Source organism: Salarias fasciatus, chromosome 3 (assembly GCF_902148845.1).
Source record: "Salarias fasciatus chromosome 3, fSalaFa1.1, whole genome shotgun sequence".
In the NCBI taxonomy this organism is placed as follows: domain Eukaryota; kingdom Metazoa; phylum Chordata; class Actinopteri; order Blenniiformes; family Blenniidae; genus Salarias; species Salarias fasciatus.
The window spans coordinates 10,773,882-10,797,221 of NC_043747.1; the positions used below are offsets into that span (position 1 = coordinate 10,773,882).

General features: G+C 44.3%; 1 protein-coding gene across 1 annotated transcript in view; it reads left to right on the forward strand.

Annotated features, from left to right (window-relative positions):
• Window positions 1-23,340, forward strand: part of LOC115383880 (NACHT and WD repeat domain-containing protein 2) — a 56,635-nt gene that overhangs the window by 16,342 nt on the left and 16,953 nt on the right. The window contains 3 exon segments of the mRNA XM_030086090.1: window positions 9,319-9,435; window positions 21,656-21,859; window positions 22,245-22,395. Coding sequence (XP_029941950.1) covers window positions 9,319-9,435; window positions 21,656-21,859; window positions 22,245-22,395 — 472 coding nt within the window.

Below are 23,340 nucleotides of genomic sequence, written 5' to 3' on the forward strand. Positions count from 1 at the left end.
TTACCATTTTCCTGGCTTTGGTTTTTAATTCATGTGCGAGCCCCTCCTCCCCGTTTCCCCCCCAACACACACGCGCTGCGTTTTCTCTCACACACTTTCCAGTGACACACATATGCCAGGCTGATGAAACCCAATTCTCCCCGGTCCCTCATCGCTTGACTCAGTTTTCTATCCAGAGCGCTCCCTTAAGAGGATGGAGAGGGATCGGCGGGAGGCGGGGAGAGGAGGGGAACAGGGCACGGAAATCCTGCCCAGGGGCCGAGGGCCGCGTCCTCATTCAGTCAGCGCGCTGCAGCGACGGCGGGATCAGGCGCCGTGAATCACTTTTTTACCTTCCCGTCCACGTGTGTCCTGCTCTGTCTTGCCTTCATCGCTCTATCGTCTGCTCACATTTGCTTAATTTTTTTTTTTAGATAAATTGAAGATCGGGGTCAGACCAGGCGGCGATTTTACGGTTGCATTTGGTCATTTAGCCTCTCATTGACCAAGTCACCATATTTGCTTTCAAGCGAGCCGAAATTAACCGCCATCGATAGTGAGACCCTCGCCGGGTTGTAGTCACGTCAGGACAGAAGGATTTTCCCCGACGTGACACGCAGACCGAGGACTGTTATTTGCGGGATCAAATGACATGCATTACTGCTCCGTTCGCTGCTTGTTAGCCGTCGGTGCGTCGTGCCGCTGCCAGCCGGCGCTGGCGTTCTCTCCCTGTTTGTTTGGACCGACCACAATGGCGTGGATCTAATTTGGCTCATGTGTGTTTACAAAGGGCCGGCGAAATGGCCAATAACGAGAGCAACTCCCCGGTTCGGTTTTTAAAATGAAACACTGGCATCGGCCAGAAACAACAGGCCAATAAAATCATGCTTTAATGATGCCGACGGAGATCACATCTGAAAGTTGTAAATTGGGTCATTTCTGCTGTGGTTGTTGATCTCAGGGCGTCTGTTTAACACATCATGGACTGGATTTGGTAACATTCATACCAGTAGTTTTGCATATGTATATATATATATATATATATATATATATATATATATATATATATATATACAAAAAGAGACATGTCATTGTCAACATCAAGGATTAAAAAAATAAAAACAAAAATGATTTTTTTTTGTGGCAAAATTTGCATTAATGCATCATCTGGGAAATCAAGCGTTTTCGTATTGATCGCTGAAATGTGATTAACTCGTCAGAATCACAGCCACGAGCAATCTGGAGTCACTAATCACACATGCACAGGGGAGAACATGCAAACTCCACCACACAGAAAACCACCACAATGTGGGCCGTCATCCATACCAATAAATGAAACGTACAATTTCCGACTAAACTATGAATTAAATACAAACATGTTCTCCAAATAAAGATGCGTTTGAGGCAAATGCAGTGGTTGTAGTCGTGTGTGTGTGTGTGTGTGTGTGTGTGTGTGTTCCTGCCACTGCCCGTACTCAGCTGGGATCGGGTCCAACGCTCCTCCAAAACGGCGCCATAGAAGATGAATGAATGACTCATTTCTGATCTCCTCTCTGGTTCCCGAACGCTAAAATTGCATTGTGGGTAATCCTTGCTTTTGAGTGCATGTTTTGGTCATTCGTCTAAGTGAAATTGAGAATTCCTATTATTCATCATCTGGCTGCACAGTTCCAACCAGGAGAGGGAGCAGTTAATTGTTTTTAACCATTCATCCTGTGTTTTGTGCTTATCTGTTTTCTGACCTGTCGCCATGTTTGATGTCTATTGTCTCATGACATTTAAAAGGGGCCTTAATGGGCAGTTTTTTCTATATTTTTGTTGCTTCCGAGATCAAAGTTTCAAAATATTTCTGCACGTTGTTCTTGGCGTGTTTTTTTTCCTCGGAAAGCCGCCGCAGAGCAGCATCCTCGTTCATCCCACTTCACATTATGAGCCGGTCCCTCCTACGACGTGGATTACACCATAGATTTACTTCTCGGTCCACTTTATATTGTGAGGATGTCACTTTCTCATCCCTCACTGCTCCACGCTCCCTCTTCACCGCCTCATAGCCCATCTTACATCTCTCACACTCATAAATCATCTTACAACACAATCACTTCCTCCCACATACAGGAGTTAAACTGAATCTCGGGGCCACTGGAAGCGGCTCTGTTAATAATGTGGCCGAGTCTCAGTGTGGTTGGCAAACTTACTGGCTGTCACTCACACACACACACACACACACACACACTCATGACGCTCATGCAGCTCTAATAAAAGTTTCCCAGCCACAGTTGTGCAAATCTGTTCGTCGGCTGTCAGTCATGCGGCTTTCACATCTCCAGGCACACAATGGGGACACGAAATGAGAGGTGAACGACATTTCATAATGGTTAAAAAAAAAAAAAAAAGTTCATTTAATCTATTACGCCTGCTCTTTAGAAGGATGTCTTGAAAATACCAGTCAATATCTCATCACCTTCAAAAAATTACAGGCTGATATGTTTTTTTTTTTTTTTTGTTTTGTTTTTTTGCTGCTTTTTGTGTAAAAACTGAGTAAAATGTTTTTTTCTGCAAATACACAAAAGGAAGGACATTGCATACTTCAGTTATGCTAATTTTTTATTCTGCGTTTCAGAACCGATTCAGTCCACCTCCTGTATTTCTTGCACTGCAGACAGGACTTAGCATGCCTTGTAAAGAGAATATATGATTTAAAAAAAAAACAGGTTGGGCCACTCATAGGCGCTGTTGGTTGTTTTTGCAATGAAACCACAGAGTGATGCACTTTAAACATTAACAACACTCGGACTGGGAGTCAAGCCGCCATTATTATTGTTTATCTATTCATATTCAAGCGCCAGCCTCCGCTGGTAAAACATTCCAGGGAAATTCCAGCAGGGGGCGATGATGTTGGTTTCAAAAAGAGCCCGGGTCTCATTGGATCAAAAATACCAATTTTCAGAGTGCAAATAAACATATAAAGCTCCCGGTTTCAGAACATGTTCTGGTCTCCATCACCAGTTTCTACAACCGAGTCGTCTTGAACAGACTTTGATTTTCACATAAATAATCTGTTGATTTTATTTTACGAGTTAAAACTTTACATGAATCGCCCTATCACAGCGCCTCCTCTGTCCACGTGATGCGGTCACGTGACAGGCTGGGCCAATCACATTTACATCCGGTTTCAAACGTTCGATATGGAGACGTCCTGCTGAGGCGACGTCCCGAAAGCTACATCCATTGTATTTACGATCAGTGATTCATGCTCATCTGCAGAAGAACCATTTACTCCGATCGCGGTGCACACGAGCAGCAGCAGCGTTTCAAAACAATCTTTTTTTGCTCGTTCCCACGGAGATGGGAACGAGCAATAGATTCTATATCAGTGTAATTTTCTATTGACGCTCACTTGGTCTCCATTTTTAGGACTTTGACTAAAACTGTTAAAGTAAAATCTACCACCACACCTTCAGTTATGCTTTTTACTTTACATGGATCCACTTTCTGATCCTTCGATGTCGACTTTCCCATCATTGTGAAGCAGAATCCACCAAGCGTTGGCTTGTTCACCCACTGGAACGTGATCCGAGTTTAGACAGGTTAGTTTTACTCTACTGATGTGTTCTTGCAGTAGTAATCCTATCTCAAAATTCACAGCGTGGTCGCATACTTAGTTTAGTTGGATTTTAAAATATTGAATGCACTTCATGTGGTTTGCAAGTGAAGCAGCCTCAATGACTAAAAAAGGGTGAGATTTTAATGGGAGCCTGTATTCATCATCCTCCTGGCAAATCGCATCCTGTAAATACATATTTGAAAAGAACATTTCCCATGAAAAACAAGAAACTAAAAAAATCTTTCCTCTATTTGCTGAAACTTTGGAGCACAAAACTTGAATAAGAGAAATTCTAAGCATGAATCATGGCATGAAAGCAGTTTTTCCACTCTCCCATCTGCTTACCTGGCTGCCATACTTCTTCGTTTTGTGTTTGTCATCCTTGCCTCAGTCTGTTTTGGGTTTTTTTTTTTTTGTTTTTTTTTTTTTATGCTGACTGGCAGCGGGCCACCATCTCCATTCACTACCCTGCTCCCGGGCTGCTGTTCTCTCTGCTCACTCCCCTCACAAACACACCAACATGCCAGCTGCCTCCGCGGGAACGGAGCGGCCAATCAACAACGACAATCAAAAATCAAATAAGAGAAAACACATCGCAGGCTTCACTTACACTCTTTATACAACCCCCAGGATAACTGTGCATGTATTTGATAAGGAAGGCGGACTCGTTACTCGCACCACCGCGGTTTGCATTTTCCCTCCTGTCAGTTATGTCTGTTATCAACGAAAACGCTTCAGAAAAATACATTTCTGTCACATTTGGTGAATAAATACACCTGTGAAATGATATTCATAGAAAAGGCTTTGAAAAATGTTGAGGAAATTAAAAAAAATATCTTCCAAAGGAAAGAAATGATGCCGTCATTTATTCCTCTTTACATGGGAAAGTGTTTATATTGAACGTGACTAAAGCGTGAAATAACAATGATTTGATTTTGGTTCACACTAGAAGCTACACGCTGCGATTTCAGACCGTTTAGATTGAGGATCAGCTGTTGTGACGATATGTGATCAATATATGAGATATCTGGTCAGTAACATGAGTTCTGCTTGATAACACTGATGGTGAACAGTCTTCATCGTCGAATTCTTTTAAGTGACCTTGAGTGTTATTTCCACTCTTCTTTAAAAAAGAAAGAAAAAAGTCTGCTTTGCAAGTTGTTATGACTTGCTTTTGAAATCCGCACAAAACCTCATTATCCAAAGTTGGAACTCTTTACTTAGCTTGTTTACTTTCCTCTTCTTCTCGAGTACTAAAGGCCGTGTTTGGAAATATCTTCAAACGGTACGAGCTAAACAAGCTTTTAGCTGAGAGGCTGTTGGTACGGCGTTCCACAACCTGAAACCGAGCACAATATGTCCTCCCGTTATATTATTTCAGAGATAAATATAAACTACAGACGTTGCCTTCCAAACGCCGTCAAGTAACACCCACACTTCCTCGTCTTCACTTCTTGCCCTTGAGCAGGCGGAGTCTCTCCGGTCTTCTAGCAGCCGTTGGCCAGACTGAGTAAGAGACACCTTTTTTTTTTTTTTTTTTTTTTTTTTTTTTTCCTCTGCTGTCTGCAGTTTACTCACTTGCTGAGAAAGACTGATGTTACCCCGGCTGTACGACCGCAGGCAACGCTTCTCTGATTAGAGGAATGAATGGACTCGGAGCAACCGGTTCCCCGAGTGCGAGCGGCGTGTTTACGCCATTAGAGTCAACTCGCAAGAATAAATGCAGTCGGGTTTTCTGCTCGGTTAGGATGCAGAACAGCCTGTACGCCTCGGGATATACAGTTTCATTTTAGGGAAAAAAAGCTCATATTTTAACTTTTAACGGTTTCAGATGTCTGCGGGAACGTCTACATTGATTAGGCCACGGGCGCAAAGAGATGAGATTATGCAGTTCAGTTAGAATATATCAGCTCCCTGTCATTTCAAAGAAAAATCTCATTGCTACCGGGAACTTGAACTGAACAAAGACTGAAAATTGAGCGTCCCACAGGCAATATTAGCTCCAGGAAAATATGTCTAATTTAAAACCTTTTACTTTAACTAGGCGGTTTTTATGATGGCTCGCATTAGCTCGTCGTGCCTGCCCGAGGATGAGTCTGTGTTGCAAATCGTACCCAAGTTTTTAACATCAGAAAGAAGTTGAATTATCCTCGCGTCCCTACAGCAGGTGCATCGAACTTATTTCAGCTCAAATAGCCCGCCTTGTTCCCTTCCCTGACGGACTACTAAAATCAGTTAAAGATGGATTTTGATCCAAGAGCGTTATATTTAACATCCCCTGCTCTGCAGCCTTCGAAGATTATCTGGCAAATATCAGTGTCTGGTTCACAATTAGTCAGCAGTGTCCCTTTTTTGGGTTTGTTTATCGGTTAAGAGAGGAATCCAAATTATGCATTTAGCTTTCGAGCACCTCCATCTGCTCACTTAAGTAAATAAACGTCAACATGTCTTCGGAATATCTGTGCCAAAGCTTGGTGTCCGAGTCGTGGCGTCTGGACCGAAGTGAGGAATGGAAGCCACTCGGTTTGACGCTCACGCCGGAATTTATCAGACCTAAAGAATAAAAACTTTAAAGCAAACAGTAGGTCAGCTTTTTTTTTTACCAAATATTCACACATTCGGTCTCTTTTTTTCCCTTTTTATTCAAGCCAAGCTTGTGAAGCTTCCTCCAAAGTAACTTTATTAAATTCAAGATCTGAAGTCGTGTCCTCTTATCTGAGCAGACATCACCTCCAGATAAAAGGGAACATCACACGAAGAGGTCTGATATTAAAGTCAAAATCTGGGCTTTACGTCCCTCCGTGTGATCCACCTGTGCTCGTGTTGCTTGTTTTTAATATCGTGGAAGTATTTCCTGTTTGGCTTTGGATTCGCTGGTAAAAGCTGCAATTTTCCCGAAGCATCACGAGGGCAGCGTTCATCAAACGTTCTTAGAGATTTACTACACGTTCTTAATAAAAACCGCCTGCAGTGAAGAGCTTAAGATATATTTATGTTGACGCCGGATCTATTTTTACTCTTGTTTTTGGCCTCTCAGTCTTCCTGTTGGTGGGGTTTTTCCGCCTTTTTCCCGCCTGATTTCATGCCCTTTCTTCCTGGGCATCTTGGGCATAATCCCAAAGTCTAATAGTCTAACATTCAATAAATAAAAAAAAAGGCTTCTCCAGCATTTTGCCCCCCTCCTCTCTCCCCACGGGCAAACGCCTTCCAAGGGCATTAGAAAGCTGCTTAGCGGAATCTGCTTCGTCCGTTACGTAAGCGACGGCACCCTTCTTCCACACTACTACGGTTTGTGGGAAAGAGCTGGGGGGTGGTGGGGGGGGGGGGGGGGGGGGGGGGGGGGTAATCAGAGTGAGTAACAGCAAAGACGATGTTGGCACGAAAGGGAAAGACGAGATCGAGGAGGGTGGGGGGACAGAGGGAAGACAGCTTCAGCCAAATCTCGTCCCACCGGAGTCATTTTGCATCAAACCGTGCCTCCCTCGCTTAAAGCTCTCCTTAACTAATCCCTGCAAGCAAATACTTTCCCTCTTCACTCCATTCATGTGTCCTTGCCTGTTTTTAGATCAGCATTCCTCGGCTGTCCCCCTCCCCCCCCCCCTCTCCCACTCCGGCGATGCGTGGTGGTGGGAGACGGAGCAAATTTCATCAGCATTTCCCTCCGACGCGCATGCAGTGGGTAGATATGAGTAATGTTTTCAATTAGCTTTTAATTAGCGACTATCCTCCCAATCACCTGCTGGAGTAGAAGGCAGTAGAAACCCGCCGCAATCGGGGGCGCTCATCTCACTTCATTCCTCCTCCCTCCGGTCCTTGTCAACACAAGGCCGACCCCAGCCCCCCCCCCCCACCAACCACCACCACCACCACCCAGCACGTGCGCGTTGGAAGTAGATTAGTGACACTGATACACAGTGACTGATGTGCGAAGCAATGTTTTTCTCGACAGGCTGACATGAGGGATGCTTATCATGTGTGCACACGACTGAGTGCGGGGGGCTGCTTCAGTGCTAACACTCATCATCTGGCGGTTCAGGATCAGAAACGGATCTTTTAAGTTCCTTTAATCATGATAAGGTATAATTTTGATATTCTACATCACTCTGAACGTCTGTGATTCTGATTGTTGGGGTAAAATAACGTAGCTTACGTAAGAGGGGGTACAACCAGCGTTTCTGTATTTCCTATGGCATTGATGGTTACTTATATTCATAACTGTAGACTGCCTCTGTTGGACCAAGGTGCTGATACATATGAACTTAACGCTTGAACTGGTAAAACTTGAGTTTTAACTTCTTTTAACCTCTTCAGTCTTCCTCTCCCCTGTGACAATGGATGCAGTTACTTGATGTCACAAGTTCAGCTGCTTGCACAGGTCACTCCTCGTTGATGTTCCTTTCACAAAGATGAAGAATAAAGTTTGAGATCGCAGTGAAAACTCACTTTGGGTGAGGAGATAGTCTTCATCTGGTCACCTGATTCAAGCACTCGGGAAGAGGTCGGAGTGTAGTCAATATGACTGTCAACACAATGGGTTCAATCAAATGAAGGGAAATAACGACCCAAAGATGACAAAATAAAAGACACTGGGCTCAAATAGAAGATTTGGTAACTGACAATCAATTTACTTTTAAAGCGCATGTTTAGAAAATATATACATAAAAGCACAACAGCTCCTGTTTGAACTGGAGAATGTTTCTCATGAGGACTTTAGGAGTGAAGCACAGCAGCAGTGCAACAATCAAGCTTATGCCGCTCGTACCAGCACAAGAAGAGGCAGACGGCAAGCTGTTGAAGTGAAGACGCACACCGTGGGCCTCGGTGCCGGGATGTTATACGGCCCTGCCGCTCGCTGCTGTTCTCTGCCAAACTGCGGATGTGTCAGTCATTGTGCCAGGCTAAACTCATTTGAACCAGCGAGCGCTGGTGAGCAGCAGAGCATGAAAGGCGGCGGCTGCCGAATCACTTTGGCTTCACCTCATCTCCTTGAAAAACCGACTTTCTGCTCGTGGAGGTCTGCAAAGCTCTGAGTCAGACCGGGAAAGAAATATTTTGCAACAAGAAGAGGAAGAGGAGACAGAATCATGCCATAATGCACATTACACATTTGGAGGGGATGAAACCTGAGCCTCCAAGCAGCAGAGGCCATCAGGCATGGCCATCCATCCATCTGTACTGATTCTCTTTATCCTCCAGGGCTGCAGGGCATCAGGCGTAATGCATCTTACTGTAAGCTACATGTCAGGCCCCGGCCAGCAGGGGAACAGCTACCGAGCCCGAGCTGGCTGCCAGTAGGATGGCTTGTTGTCCTCTTACACACACCCGAGCTAGCAGCAGCAGTCTCATGTGTTGGGGACTCACACACACACACATTTCCTCGCCAGTTTCTCCTCCGGTGGGAGATTCCCACTGTGGCGTGTTTACAGTTGAAATTGTCTGAACTGCCAATACTTGAGACGAATGTGTTGGAAAATATGTTGCTGTATGTGTGTGTCATGTGTCTTTATTCACGTCTCACCGCTGCTCTCTAAATATTTTTTTTTTTTAACCCTATGATGTTTCGAAATGAGCGTTTCTGCATGTTTTTTTCTGTTTACTCAACGCTATTTTCATTAACTTTGGACAATAAAACGTCTCCTCGCTGTAGATCTCTGTATAAATTCACCTGCTTGGGGCTAAAATACAAGGTTTCTCAACAAACCACAGTGGCTTGATTCTTGTTTGTGTGCGTTCAGGTGGTGGACCTGTACTGGGGCGTGGATCCAGAGGAGTGGGACAGTCCGGAGCTGCAGCGACTCAGAATGAAGCTTCTGGAGGAATGCCTGAAGACCTCAGCTGGACCGTGCTTTGTTGTGAGTGTCACGCCGCACGGGTTGAAGAAATGAAGTCAGAAATGTCGCATGAAGCAAAGGAATAAGAAGAAAATATACCGCCTTATCTGTTAAAGTTTATTGTTTATTGGCCGTGTTGTGTTTGAAGAGTGATACTGCAACAGCAAGAGTTTCCGCAGCCTTTGAAGCCTATTTGGACGCGTGTCCAAGTGATGCGTGCATCTATTCTGTTTGACAGTGGACAAGTGGACGATGCAGAATCCTCTTTTATCCGTTTTCTCTCCTGACATGTACAGCTGTAAGCGAGGCGAGCCTGGCTTTTGACAATAGAAAGCAGCGTACGAACAGGAACACACACAAAAAAATGGAACAAAGACTGCCGGAAAGAGCTCAGCGTCATCCGTCAGTGCAAACTATAGAAAAATGTCGGGCGAGGTAGTGGAAATGTTGAGATCTGCTGCAAGGTGAGCGACTGTTGTAATTACAGTTGACATTTCAGTGATCTTTTTTTAGATAATTTCAAGCCACATAAAAACGAGGGTAGGAAACAGATGTAAGATAAAAAAAAAAAAAAAAAAAAAGAGGATGAAGATCGGAGTGTGAGGAAGGAGACAGGAAGAGAAATTGATGGTGAATTATTCAAATGGAACAGATCCGCTTCCAGGGGTTGAAATTGAGGTGAGAGATCACAGTGAGGAGTAATGCATTATGGGTACAACAGGAGGCCCCTGATCTCTGGGGATCATAAACCCCCATCCCCAGACTGAGTTTCATATTTCCTCCTCCTTCCGCCCGGCATGGATCGCTGCCTCCCGCAATTCTTATTCAAAAGTTGTTGCTGTCCTCGTCGGTTTCAGACCGCCACGCAAATACACTTCACTGAAAAATAAATCTGCATCTTAATGATTCATTCTGGCTTACTTGGGGTGGGATTATCCTCGTTTCAGATCTGCCTCATATGATTTTTCCTTATCAGGTTAAAAAAAATAAATAAAAATCTATTGCGCCACACTGGCACATTAATTCATTTGTCTGAAAAAGCTGATTTGTTTGGCTGCTGTGCAGTTAAATGTGAACTCACACTCAACAAAAGTGCATTCATAGTTTATAATTTGGCATCCAAATGGCTGAGTCATCACTCTTCTTGAGCATACACCAACCTCAGCACAGTGGAAGTTGGGGATCGAGCCAGAATGGCCTCATCTGCAGATGAGACGCAGTTAAAAGATTTTCGAAAAAAGCTCGTGAAGGGACTTGTGAAGCTTTCGCTGTCAAAACCAGCACCTTATACCCGGTGTAAAGCCGCTCGTAAATCAACGGCTTGGAGATCTCATAAAGCATCACAATCTGGAAAATGAGTCCAGTCACTGCAGGAAGCTGCCTCACGTAATAGAAGTGAAAATCCAACATGTACACAAGATAGATCGTGGGAATTTATGAGATGTGACGAAACCGCACGAGCAGATCTGCAGAAAAGCCAAAAAGCAGCCAGAGGTTTTCATCGATTCAACCGCACAGACCAATCAGCAGCAACAGCCTCAGTTCACAGATGTTCGTAAAAAAGAAGTGGCTCCTCTGCTGCTCCCCGTTACACGGAGTCGCTTTTAATTACAGCTTGCACCAGATAGCGTTCCTGCCGTGAGCGCGATTCAAACTCGGCTTCCCCACGCTCAAGGTCAAGACTCAACCCAACTCACAGATGTTGCAGTAGAAGCCAAAAAAAAAATGCTTGGTCTTACCTTATTCTCCAGCAGGAAGTTGATGTAATCCAGGTGGTTAAATCCCACAAGAGAACTGGAAGGAAATTCCAGAAGCAGAACAACATTGTTAGTTGGTCTTGAAGCTGATTGAGGAGGCGGGGCACTGAATGGTTGGCTTTGGTGCCCAGCTGAACGCGATGTGCTGATTGGTGCAAGACAGAGACAAGTTGTCCTCATTCATTGCGTACATAGAAATACAACAGCAAGACCACTCGCAGACATATTTGCAAAAGTAGTTTCTTGCTCCATCTTCACTTTATTGATCATAAGTTGCACACCTGCCAGTAATATTGATACAACAAGAAGTCTGTCAGGGCCAGATTTTAGCTCTTCGTCTTTTTTCACATTATTGACGTTGCGTAAATAGCCAGCCGTGAACACATACACTGAAAGAAAAATACAAATATTGTTCTATTGGTACAGATCTCTTCAGTTTGAGAGTTTGCTGGTGAATATTCAATTCAGTTTGATTCATCTACCACTAATTACAACGCGGCAATCTCAAGGCTGTTTTATAGAGAGAAACTCAAGCAAACATAAATGATTGTGAAAAATGAAAAACTCCAGAACCAGCAGGCTCTGGTGTGAAGGCTTTCTGTTGTTCTGGTTGAGGTTAGAGGACAGTAAGAGAGAAAAAGAGAGAGAGAGAGAGAGAGAGAGAATGGGAACAACACACAAACGAGTTGACATCAGACAGCGAGCGAACCCACTCACTCCAGACACAATGCGTGTAGGAGGTACGGATCGTGAACTCCCAGTTCCTCTGCCAGAGTTCCTGCAGGAGCGAGAGAAGAGGAAAGAGCTGCAGGAGAGAGAGAGAGAGAGAGACGCTCAAGTTAGTGACTTGAAAAATGTATGTTTGAGAGAAGGAGAGAAACTTATTGTAATGGAAGTGTTCAAGCGGTCTGTGACTCAAACGTGGTCCAGGATGATCTGAACCAGCGTTTACTGAGCCCAACCAGGTTACTCGGACTGAAACGCTCTGATGGGAGTTGAAAGGAGGCGACACAGGTGCTCCTTTTGTGCTGCCGGCTCTCTGTTTCTTGTACACGGCGAGCCGTTTTCATTCATCCACCCTCGGCCTGGTCGCCCTGCTGCCATTTCACCCCGACTGACCTGCGAGGAGCCGTGCAAGATCGAATACACACACACACACACACAGAAACACGTGCATTTTTTATTTCTTTTCACACCCTCATCCACCTTTTTTTCCCCTCCTCTCCTGCTTTAAAAGAAGCACTCAGGAAGGGACATGCAAACAGAGCGCCTTGACCCGAGGCGCTCTCTCTGTGACTGAGACTGAGAAGTTGTATCACTGTGCTCTAACTAACTTACACGTACACACACACACACACACACACACACACACACACACACACACACACACACGTGTAATGTGCATGTCCATCCCTTCTGGCTTGCTAAATCTTTAATGACATATTCAGCTGGTCTGCTCTCTCTGGTGAATGGAGACCCACCAAAGCTCCACAGAATTAAAGTTCCATTCAGACTTGTCAGAGACGGCAGCTGCGGTCCCAGTGGTCCCCGCCGCCTGGCTCCCCCGCCGCCGCCGCCAGCGCCACACAGGGCGAAGCGGCCCCGTTTCCAGGACCGGGGAGCTCCGAGCGGTGGCGGCGGGTTCTTTGATCAGGGACTTGGATCCTCCTTCATGACAGTTCTGGGTTGTCTGGGCCATCTCCGGAGCCCCGTTGTTTATTTTTACTGGGTGGATAACCTAGATTTATTTATATATATGTACATGTGTTTGTGTGGTGTGTGTGTGTGTGTGTGTGTGTGTGAGGATAGATAAAATGTCAGCAGAGTTTAGGATCTTCTTGTTCCTGCAACAACATACAGTTTGCATGCACGCGTCTGTGCAAGCAGCTGTGTATAATTGAGGCAAATCTCTCTTGTGCATCCATTTTTCCAAATTTGCTTTATGTATTTTCAACTCTGTCTCCATTGCTTTGAATTTAAATGTTGACGTTCTGCATGGGAATGCAGTGCTCGCTCAATCTCTCGCCTCACAGCAGGAAGGTCCCTGGTGATGTCCTGCCTCTGGTGACCTTGACACTTTATTTTTTTTCTCATTTAGTTTGAAAACTAATCAAAAACAGCTTGGTTACACTTTAGCTTAAATAGATAAACTTTGAGGACAATTTTTATCCAAGATATCAATTTTTTAACTTCTTCACAGAGGATGTAGTTTTATAGGTAGCCTGATTAGGGAATAAAAACCATTGAATTCATAAACAGGTAATTTCACTTGAAATGGAAAGAAGAATATCTGAGATCTACATCACAAAAGGCAAATATTTCCCTGGAATTACCTCCTCAGAAATGCAACTACTGAGCGTTAGAGACTTAAGGAGTGAAACCTATGCATATATTGAAAGACGTAATGAGAGCTTCTCGTCTTGATGGATGCAGATATCACATTTTATTTGGATAATTCCCAACCGGACCATTTTCAGCAGATCCCCTGTCACAAGAAATGATCATTCTGTATGCATTGCTTTTTTTTTTTCTTTTCTTTTCTTTTTTTTTAAAGGCCGATTTTTCCAGTATAATATCACCTTCAGTCACTCAGGTGCAGTCAAAATGTCACAAATACACACTGAGAGCGTGCACACATCCAAGCGGCTGGAAGAGGGAGACTTCAAAGGCAGGCTGCTCTGGGGGTCTGCAGCCCACTACTGTCACACAGCCCAGTTACATGGGTCATAGGGGAGATGAGGGATGAGCAGTGGCGAGCACAAAGATGCAAGAGAATATCTCTGAAAAGCACAAAAAAGCAAAAAAAACAAAATTCATCTGCATTGATTATTGGTGTTTCCAGCGTAGAGGCACTCACCGGGATAACAGAGGCGTGGGATTGACATCTGCAGCGTAGGTGTGTTTCTCGCTGTCACAATGAATCTGTGCAACAACAGGGAAACCCTCGTAAAGCTCCTCTGGGCGCACACATTGCACTCCACAAATTATTCAGCGGCCCGCTGTGCTTCAGAATCACAATAATAGCTTTGATATCGAGTCAAGGCTTCAGATCTCTTTCGTGTTTCATATTTTCTTTACTTCTTGGTGGAGACTCTGCAGCTCCTGCGTATTATAATTTCATATTTAGGAAAGAAAAGTCCATCTCTGTCCAGAAAGAGTTCTTGGAATCATATTGCCATGCCGGGTTTATGTTAACAGATTAATGTACAGTATGTGATGATATCTGAAACCTCTGTGATGAGAGACATTCCTTCATCTGGCTCCCCACAACTTTTGCATGTAAACTCTTGCTCGCTGTATTTCTACTTATTCCTTGCAGTCTTCTGTGAATCTCTTCTGTTGCTTTTGATTTCGTCAAAGCTTTGACAGATTATCTTCCATGTCACTCTACTCTTTTTTTCATTTTTTTTCTCAAAGTCACATTCATTTACTGTGATGCCCCGTTTATATTTAATAGCTCCCTTCACCAACACATCTAACTCAGTGTTTTTGCATTTAATTTGCATTTGTTGTCGCTCAGCGCTAAATCCGATTACTCCATGAGAAAAGTGAAGCAGCATTCAAATTTTACTATTTTCTCTTGTAAACTGGCATAATGCATGCAAAGTTGTCTTTTGAATACTCCTGTTTGCACACCATGTCACTCACGATAATCACCCGCAAACCAAAAGTGCAATCTACTCATCAAACATGCCATTTACTGCACTATTTACATGATCCAGGCGAATCGCGTCCCCGAAGCAGTGTAAAACATGGATGACTGGCTGGCCAGATGTCTCCAGATTTGTGAAAATCAGTGCTGTGTTCACCCAGTCGTTACGTACAGTCTAGATTTAGAGTTGTGTTACTTCATGAGACAGTTAATGGTTAGATAACCCGCTTTATATTATGGGATGGGTCACTCATTCTTTAGTTGTTGCAGCGAGATGTTTGTGGAAAAGCTTCATGTGATCTCAAGACAGGTGGCAGTGTTGTTAAACACACACACACACACACACCGAGTCGCACCACTCCTAGGTAAGAGGGGCTTTTCTCTAACCTGTCGATGCAATAAGGCCGGTTTCCATGGCAATAGCAAGGGGTTGGCATGGTGATGGTGTCATTGACCCGGAGATTAAGCATGACAATGAGCCATGACTCTTTTTTTTTTTTTTCCCCCCTCTTCCTTTCCTTCCTCTCCTCTCGTCTTGTTTCCAATAGTCTCGAATTCCCTCATGTAGAAAAACGGTAAAACTTGATAAACGCCTCAAGGACGCGTATCAGTAAACCGCGCGCGGCTCCCCCCGTCGCAGCTTTGCTTACTGGGTGTAAGAGGATAGCGGAGGATACTGTGGCTCTTCTCCTCCCTCTCCTGCTTCTCCTCCATTCAGTTAGCATGATGTAAGTGCTAACGCGATAGCCCGGTTAGCGTCTCATCTCAAATGATGTTTGAAATTGTGTCTGCGTGCCACCGTTGCAAAGATTGCTCTAATTCCAGCGTTGCATCATGGGCAGTCTGAAGGGTTTATGCAAATCTGTGCTGCCAGCCCTGTTCTCAGCAACTTTTTTGACGACGTGGTGTTGAAACCGAGGCCTGCCTGCATATTAAATCTGCCTGAGTTTTGACCCGCCGTCAGTGGCAATTGCTGTCTCTCGATAAGAACGCTCAATAATAGAATAGCTCAAAAAAAAAAAAAAAAAGAGGAGTCTGCGAGGGGTTTGGAAATCTTTGAAACACAGAATTCATATGTCCTTTTGCCAGAGATAGGGTTTTTGTTTTTTTTTTTTTGTCATTTCAATAGACTTAATAAATGAGAATTAAATCTTTCAAGGAAGTTTCCAACCTCATTTGTAGGTTTTTTGTTATTAGACTTCTGTGTGTTTATTCTATTCTGGTTCTTAACCTTTAAGAACCCACAAGTGTTTCTCCAATGAGCGCAATTAGATTTACGGATAGTTATTTCTGAAACTTCCAGGGAATTTAATGTGTGTGTTGGGTCCTTTCAACAGCTCTTGAACTCGTGCACTGTAATGTGACGCCAAGGACTCCCTCCACATGAAAAAGGGAATCTGTCTTCAGATAACACACACCTCATGCAGAAATTACAATTTCAAGTACTTTTATATACTTTTGAAAGTAATTTTAGTATAGTTTGACATCGGCTCGTGCGACTGTACATTTTCACTCTCACCACATCTCTGGTGAACATCCTGGCATTTTACCTCAAAGAGGGACAGACACGTTCACTCCGACGGCTGAATTAAAGCTCGTGTCCGGAGTTTTGAAAGAGAGGGGTTTTTTTATCCAACGTCTGGAGGTTCCGCCCTCCCTCTGCTTTCATGAGCGACCAAGCCACGCCCCTTTAATTGTGCACGCGCATTATCTGTCGGGTGAAAATGAGAGCCTCCGAGTCCTACAGCATCCTCCATGTTTAGCTGTTTACGGTGGATGTTCAGCAGACAGTGGATATATCCGAGGTAAGCGGGGCGGCTGCTGCGTAGCTAACTCACCTCTGCCTGGGCGAGCGGCCGTGCTCTCTGGCTGCGTGCACAAGTTGATTGACAGCACGACAAGGCGGAAGCTCGAAATCTATTGGCTGAAGCTGACCGTTGCTTTTTCGGATAACACGGGGGTCTATGAGACGAAGGCGGAGCTCATAATTAAATTTTTATATTGCTTTATGCTAATATTATATTATTGTATCGAACCAGACTAACACATTTAAGCTCTGTTAAAAAAAATGATACATACATTGGAAACGAACAGAAACTCCGGACACGAGCTTTAAAGTCAAAAATTAATCTGAACTACATGGTTTTTTAATGCTGCAGCAGGAAACTGTGGTAGCAGGCGAAAACACATGCATGCAGAGGAATAGCATGCAAACTCCACACAGAAAACCTTCCCCACATTGTAAAATCTCAAATAGTTAAAAAAAATAAATAAATAAATTTAAAAAATAAATAAATAAAAGCTGCATGCTTTTTAATAACTCCACTGTAGTTATTTTCTGAAAACGTCCCTCCAGTAGGAGTAGCCATTGATACCTTTTTCGGGACTACTTCCAGTGGTGCATGAATACACATTTGTTGCTCCGGTGAGAGTTTACAACAGCAGGACGGTGTGAGTGGGACTGATATAAAATATACCGCAGCGCTGGTGCTCCCTGTAATGAAATAAAATGTCAACCGGTGTAACCACTGATGTGTTTTTAATGCTCTCTTTTACCACAGCGCTGAGAAATATCCGGATTTGGCTGCACAGCCAGGACCTGTTAGACCGATCAGTTTTTGGGATTGTTTGTGTAATTTGTTGACTTTAATTAGTAAAATCTGTGAAACATTAAACTGTGCTGAATGCAAAACAAAACAAAACAAAAAAAAAAAAATCCAAACGCCCCGATTGACACATCAGGGAATGAAACCGCTCGCCGGCTGAAAATCCAATATTTCTTTGATCAGATCATCTGATTCTGTTTGGAGGCTTATTTCCGCCTGCTGTGCCAAAGCTTATGCAGCAAATACCAGAACAGTCGAGTGTGTGTTTCATTGATTAATTGAGCGCGTGAGTGATTGATTTGTTAATTCGTACTGTAGCTGTGTACAATATCTTAGCAGCCTCTCCCAACTGGCTCATCAGATAAAGTGCACTTAGTAAGAGTATGACCCACTGCGCACACACACACACACACACACACACACACACACACACACACACACTCACACAAACCTCTTGCAAGGTTGGAAGATGCAGCTAAAGCTATGAGTTTGTCATTTTTGCTTCTAAAGTGTAATAAGAACTACTGCAACCTCTTTTAAAAATAATGATTTGCACATATACTGTATAGACACACACATGCACACACACAGACACACACACACACACACACAGAAGGTGAAGTTCTAGCTTCCAGCTGCCATACAGTAATCCACTTAAGGTGGCCTCATTCCAGGTCTGCTCTCCAGCTCAGGCAGAGTGCTACAAACCAGCCAGCAGATATTTGGAAAATGTTTATTTTTACAGTTTGTCTCCGATAAGTCAAGTGGCTGACAGAAGTGGCAGCAGACTGGGTGTTGTGCACATGCATTTTTTCTTGCACATTTGATTTTTTTTTTTTTTTTCAGTTCTGATCGGGAGCAGTAGTTAGTTTTATCAGTACGAAGCGAGCTGACAGAGGCTTTGTCAGCGACCAATCGCTCTCTGTCATTCAGCCCGGTGGCTCCATCCACTGCAGCACTGTGACTCATTTGGGGGGGGGGGGGGGTGGCCGTCGAGGGGCTCGCCGATGAAGTGACCTGCAGGGCGGCTCAGCCTTCGCGGCCTCCCAAGAACATCCGAGTCTCACCTGAACTTTCAGTCGCCTTTGAGTTGTGCTGAAATAAGCTGATATTATATAAAGCGCTGGAGTCAGTCCCTGCTCGTTTGCCTGTGGGGAAATATGCAGGAAAATGTAGTCTGTCTTTATTCTGAAGCAGAATGTTTAGTCTAGAAGTGAGACAAAAGTTTGATTTCAAGATTCCAGAGGAATGCATCTCATTTTTTTCAAGAGGCCCGTTGTTATGAGTTTGCCGAGAAACGCCTCTAATATTAAACCAAACGAAGTGCTGCCTGTTAATTTATATTGTATGAATGAATTTTTGTTTTTTCAATCACAGCACAAAACCTTCAGTATTCATTATGACACCTTGAAAATGCAGTTTAAAGAACAGTCACAGTGACATAAGTATTTAATTTCCTCTAATCATTTGTCTAAACTTTTTTTCTCGATGGACCACGTGAAAAATTAGCTCTACTCTTACAGACCAAGATGATCGTTTCCTTCAGTTTCCCTAAGTAAGATTATGTCTTGATAAAAATCAGTTTCTGTCACTATTTTTAAGCCACCGTCAAGCTGCACTTTCTGTCAGCGTCTTTCACAGTTTTTGTCGTGCAGTCGAAATTCAGTTTTTCTAAACTTGTTCAGTAAACAAATAAATGAAAACTTTTACAGATTCAGGATTTCGTACGCTTTGTTGGCGCAGCGCCTGCAGTGTTGTGGGATCTTCTGGTGTCGGTCTATTTGCACGTGTGCACAGATCACATTCTACTCAATTTAGGCTTGAATTCAACCTGAAGATAGTGTGCCGCCTGCCCTACTTACCTGTTGAAGTCTTTATTTTGACAGGAAGTGAGCACAGGAGGAATCCTCACCTCCTTTTATTTGTACTTGCGTTGTTTCTATCTTTTAAACATGCCTGGCTTTTGTTTGACTGTCAATTTAGCCTCTGGCTTCTGGCTTTATTGGATACACTTCTCGTCATAGGACTTGCTCGTACTTTTAATATCCAGTGCGTGTTTCTTGTTTAGCTCATTCCATTCGTCCTCTGTATTACTTTTTCCAATTCAGGGAACTTCACACCCATAATCACATCTATGGGGCAAGTTAGAGCGATAAAAATACTACTGTGCAGCTTTCTTATTATTTTAGCATTGGGAACTTTTTTTTCCTGTTCCTGCTTTCAGGATTTTATTCAAATCCTAAACGCGGCGGACTGACCTCCTCCTCCTCCTCCATAACAACTGATCCTTTGCACAAGAACCATCTTCTGGTTCCAAATGAACCTTCAGGACCAGATTTCTTCGACACGGACTCGAAGCTGTGCGCACATGAATGCGTGTGCCGCGGGCGTTTGTGCGCCACATGCCGCCGTCCGGCTCCGCTCGTTCCCTTGCATCTGTTCCCACTGCGAGTGCCAGGCGAGGGAGCGAGCGAGCGGTCCAGCACCGAGGCGTCGTTGCCGGGAGCTCGCGGTCGTTCGGCCCGCCCCTCTCTCTCTCTCTCTCTCTCTCTCTCGCCACAGGGCTTCAGGTGCTCGTGAATTATGACACATAGAGTAAAGATCAGCTGGTCATGTAATGAAGGGGTTCCACTGATTGCTTTTTTTTTTTCTTTCTTCCTCTTCTGCTCCCTTTGTCCTCCATGGAAATGACCCTGATCGCTTCCAGTGGCATTAAATGCGCCGTCACTCAGGGGACGCATGTGGAGTGGGATTGTCACCTGGTGTATGTGTATAACGCGGCAGTGACTTGCGATGACAGTGAGCTCGGCACGCAGCGCCGAGCGTGCAGAAAATAAGATTTCACACTGTTTTCACAAATCCACATATATCTCACTTAAATTGAAGCGTCAGTTTCTTTCATTTTAAAAATAGCCCCATCTGTTCCGTATGAAAGGCAAATCTGCTTATTTTCTTAATAACACTGATTACTGAGAATTGGAAAACTTGGCCGAGACTGGGTGTTTTACATAACAGTTTTCTTTTTTTTTTTTTTTTTTTCCAATTCAAACATTTGTTTTGCAGCAAGAGACGTGATGTCCCTCTCTCTCTGTTATTTTTTTTTTTTTTTTGGACCAAAATAAAGAGTAGAGGGACAGTCTCATTACAGTCTCTTCTGTTTCAGGTCAGCTTTGGTTCAGCTTCAGTGGTGTGCAAAATATAGACATGTAAGTCTTTGGAACAAGACCCGACCTTCTTCAGCAGAGCAAAGTGGGCAGAGCAGCGCCTCGGGCCAGAAATGCGGCATCCCTCTGTAAACTCTGTGAATTTGGCTCAGGTTTTGAAGGATTGCAGCTCGAGGTTGGAACTATTCACTGACCACACAATCTGATTTAATTACACTCCCTCTGTCAGCAATTTGGATGCGGCATGCATCTCGGTGTAATTCATGGACGCCCCCCCCCCGAACACTGCTCATGCGGACTGTTGGTGGATGCTGCAGTTCATAGCTGGATGCATCAACAGTGTGCTTCAAGTTGCGAGTGTCCCTAAATGCCTCACAAGCGAGCTGTCAGTTCACATTCGGATTCGAAACCAGAAAAAAAATCATGATAAAATGAGATATCTGTAGAGAACGTTGTGGCGCCACAAGATGCCTCATCTACATACTAGACGCTGCAATTTACAGAGGTCCCTCAAATGCTTCATCCCAAGGCTGTTTGTAAATACTGTAATTTACAGGCCTGTATTGAAAGCCTCATATGCAAACGCGCCATACTCTACTCCACAATGCACATTCCTGTAAGTTGTGGTTTGCAATCCATCTGGCGAGCAAACCAACCAGTGCAAACACGGTTTCCTCATTTTCTCTCATCATTTTTCAGCACGAGCGTGAATGTGTCTGATCTAAATTGTAAGCTGCACACGCACGTAGCTGAGAGTTAAAGCAATTTCCACAGAGCTGTCAGCTCGCGCCGCGGCGTGCAAGGAGCAGAAATTATGGTGGCAGCTACATCGGTGACGTCAAAAAAAACTGGCTGGTAGATGTCCCAGTTGTTGTGCCCGTGGCTTTGAAATTGCCTTAAATAAGTGGCGCTGCGTGCATCGTTGACTCCGCCGTTCACCCCATGCGATAGATCCACAAAATAGAGCCCTAAAACATTGTGAGAAATTGCAATGATGCGCAAAGCCTGCCTTTTTGGTTTTTTTCTCTTCCTCATCGCCCTTTTTCTTCCTGCCGTCCTCAGGGTCTGGTGGGAGAGAAATACGGCAGCATCCGAGTGCCGGGGGAGGTGGAATCGGCGGAGTTCGAGATGATCCTGGACGCGGCGGTGGAGGCGGGGCTGGACACACACATCTTGGAAGAGTGGTACTGCAGGGATGAAAACTCTGTGCCACCCGCATACTACCTCAAACCCAAAGCCCAAATGCTTAAGAACTACCAGAACTCTGTAAGTCCAACTCACGTGTTATAAATAATTCAAATTATTACATTAAATTTTGAAAATTTGCTTAAAAAAGCCACAGGGAAAAGAGTGACTGGTAGAGATTCACCAAATACTCCACAGATAGAGGTGTGTTGCAGCTGGTAACAATGTCTGTTTTACTTGGAACTCTCAGGGGGGAGGCTTGTTATCCTTCAAGCATTTTACAAACCCCTGAAAAGTGTCCCTGTAATGAAAAACCTCCCCTGTCAGTGCTCGTATCTGCACGCTCTCCACGCAAGCGTGAGCGACAGCACTCAGCACATGACGGGCGCCCTCGCCCTGAACCACAAAGTTAGACCGTCCTCTCTCTCCCCCCTCGCCCGCCCCCATCCTCTCTGATCCTGCTCAGATGGAGTCAAGCAGCGCAGCCAAGACCAAGAACGACAAGGCCTGGAGGAACGTGTCGGAGGAGATCAAGAGGATCTTCCGGACGGCGGTGCTGCAGCTCCAAGAGAAGGGGACCATGAAGACCGCTCAGGCCAAGAAATTCCTTTGCTCTGGTTAGTCTCAGGTCGACTCTTTCTCCCTTTTTCATCTTTTTTCTGACAGATATCTTGAAAACATCTTTTTCAGGCAGGAATGTGTCTGCTGGACCACGGCATATTTATGTCCTTTTAGTTTAAGAACTGAATTTTGTGTGAATAGATCTGAACAGTTTCTGCTTTGATTTTTATGAAATTATTCTCTGTATTTTAAGATTTAGTCAAGACTTTTGGCATATTTTCTTGTAAAAATGTAAACGTGCACACACATCACTGATAAAAACTGATTGATTTCAGCTTTGATTGCAGCCTATGTCCCCAACATGTCAGTGTATCAGAGCACATGCATCCACTTTATATTCATTCATCCTAGATTTGTTGGTTTCGAGAGGCGATCCCAGCTGAATATGGATGAAAGCAGTTCACGCCCCAGACAGGTTGCAATATAACTCATAAACACATCTGATGCCGCGCTTTAAACCAACGATCGATTCTGGAGCGCCACTGCACACGGCAGCGATCATATTTATAATGAGCGACACTGTTCCGGAGCGTACAGCGCTGCCCTGTACCTGAATTGATAACAGCAGCTGAGATGTAATCAGGACGTCGCCTCGGCCTGGACAGTGATGGATTGATCGCATTTTTTATTTCGCAGTTATCAGCCAGAGACACGTGTGGCCATGTCGGGTCTCCTCCTCAAAGGAATAGTACCGTGACTTTTCCAGCAGAGTTGGGGGGGGGGGGCTGTTCCCTCACCTGAGGCTTTCACTGTTATTGATCAGACACTCCTTTGTGTAGCGACCCTGTGAGTCAGTGCCGATTAGACTTATATGTGTTCAATCAGACACACGAGTCGTTAACGTACTGAACATTAAATAGAAGTAAAAGGTTATCTTGCTTTAATAGCTCCTATTGTGCCCATTCTATGTTAAATAGTTGGCGTGCGGCCCTGGCATGGCC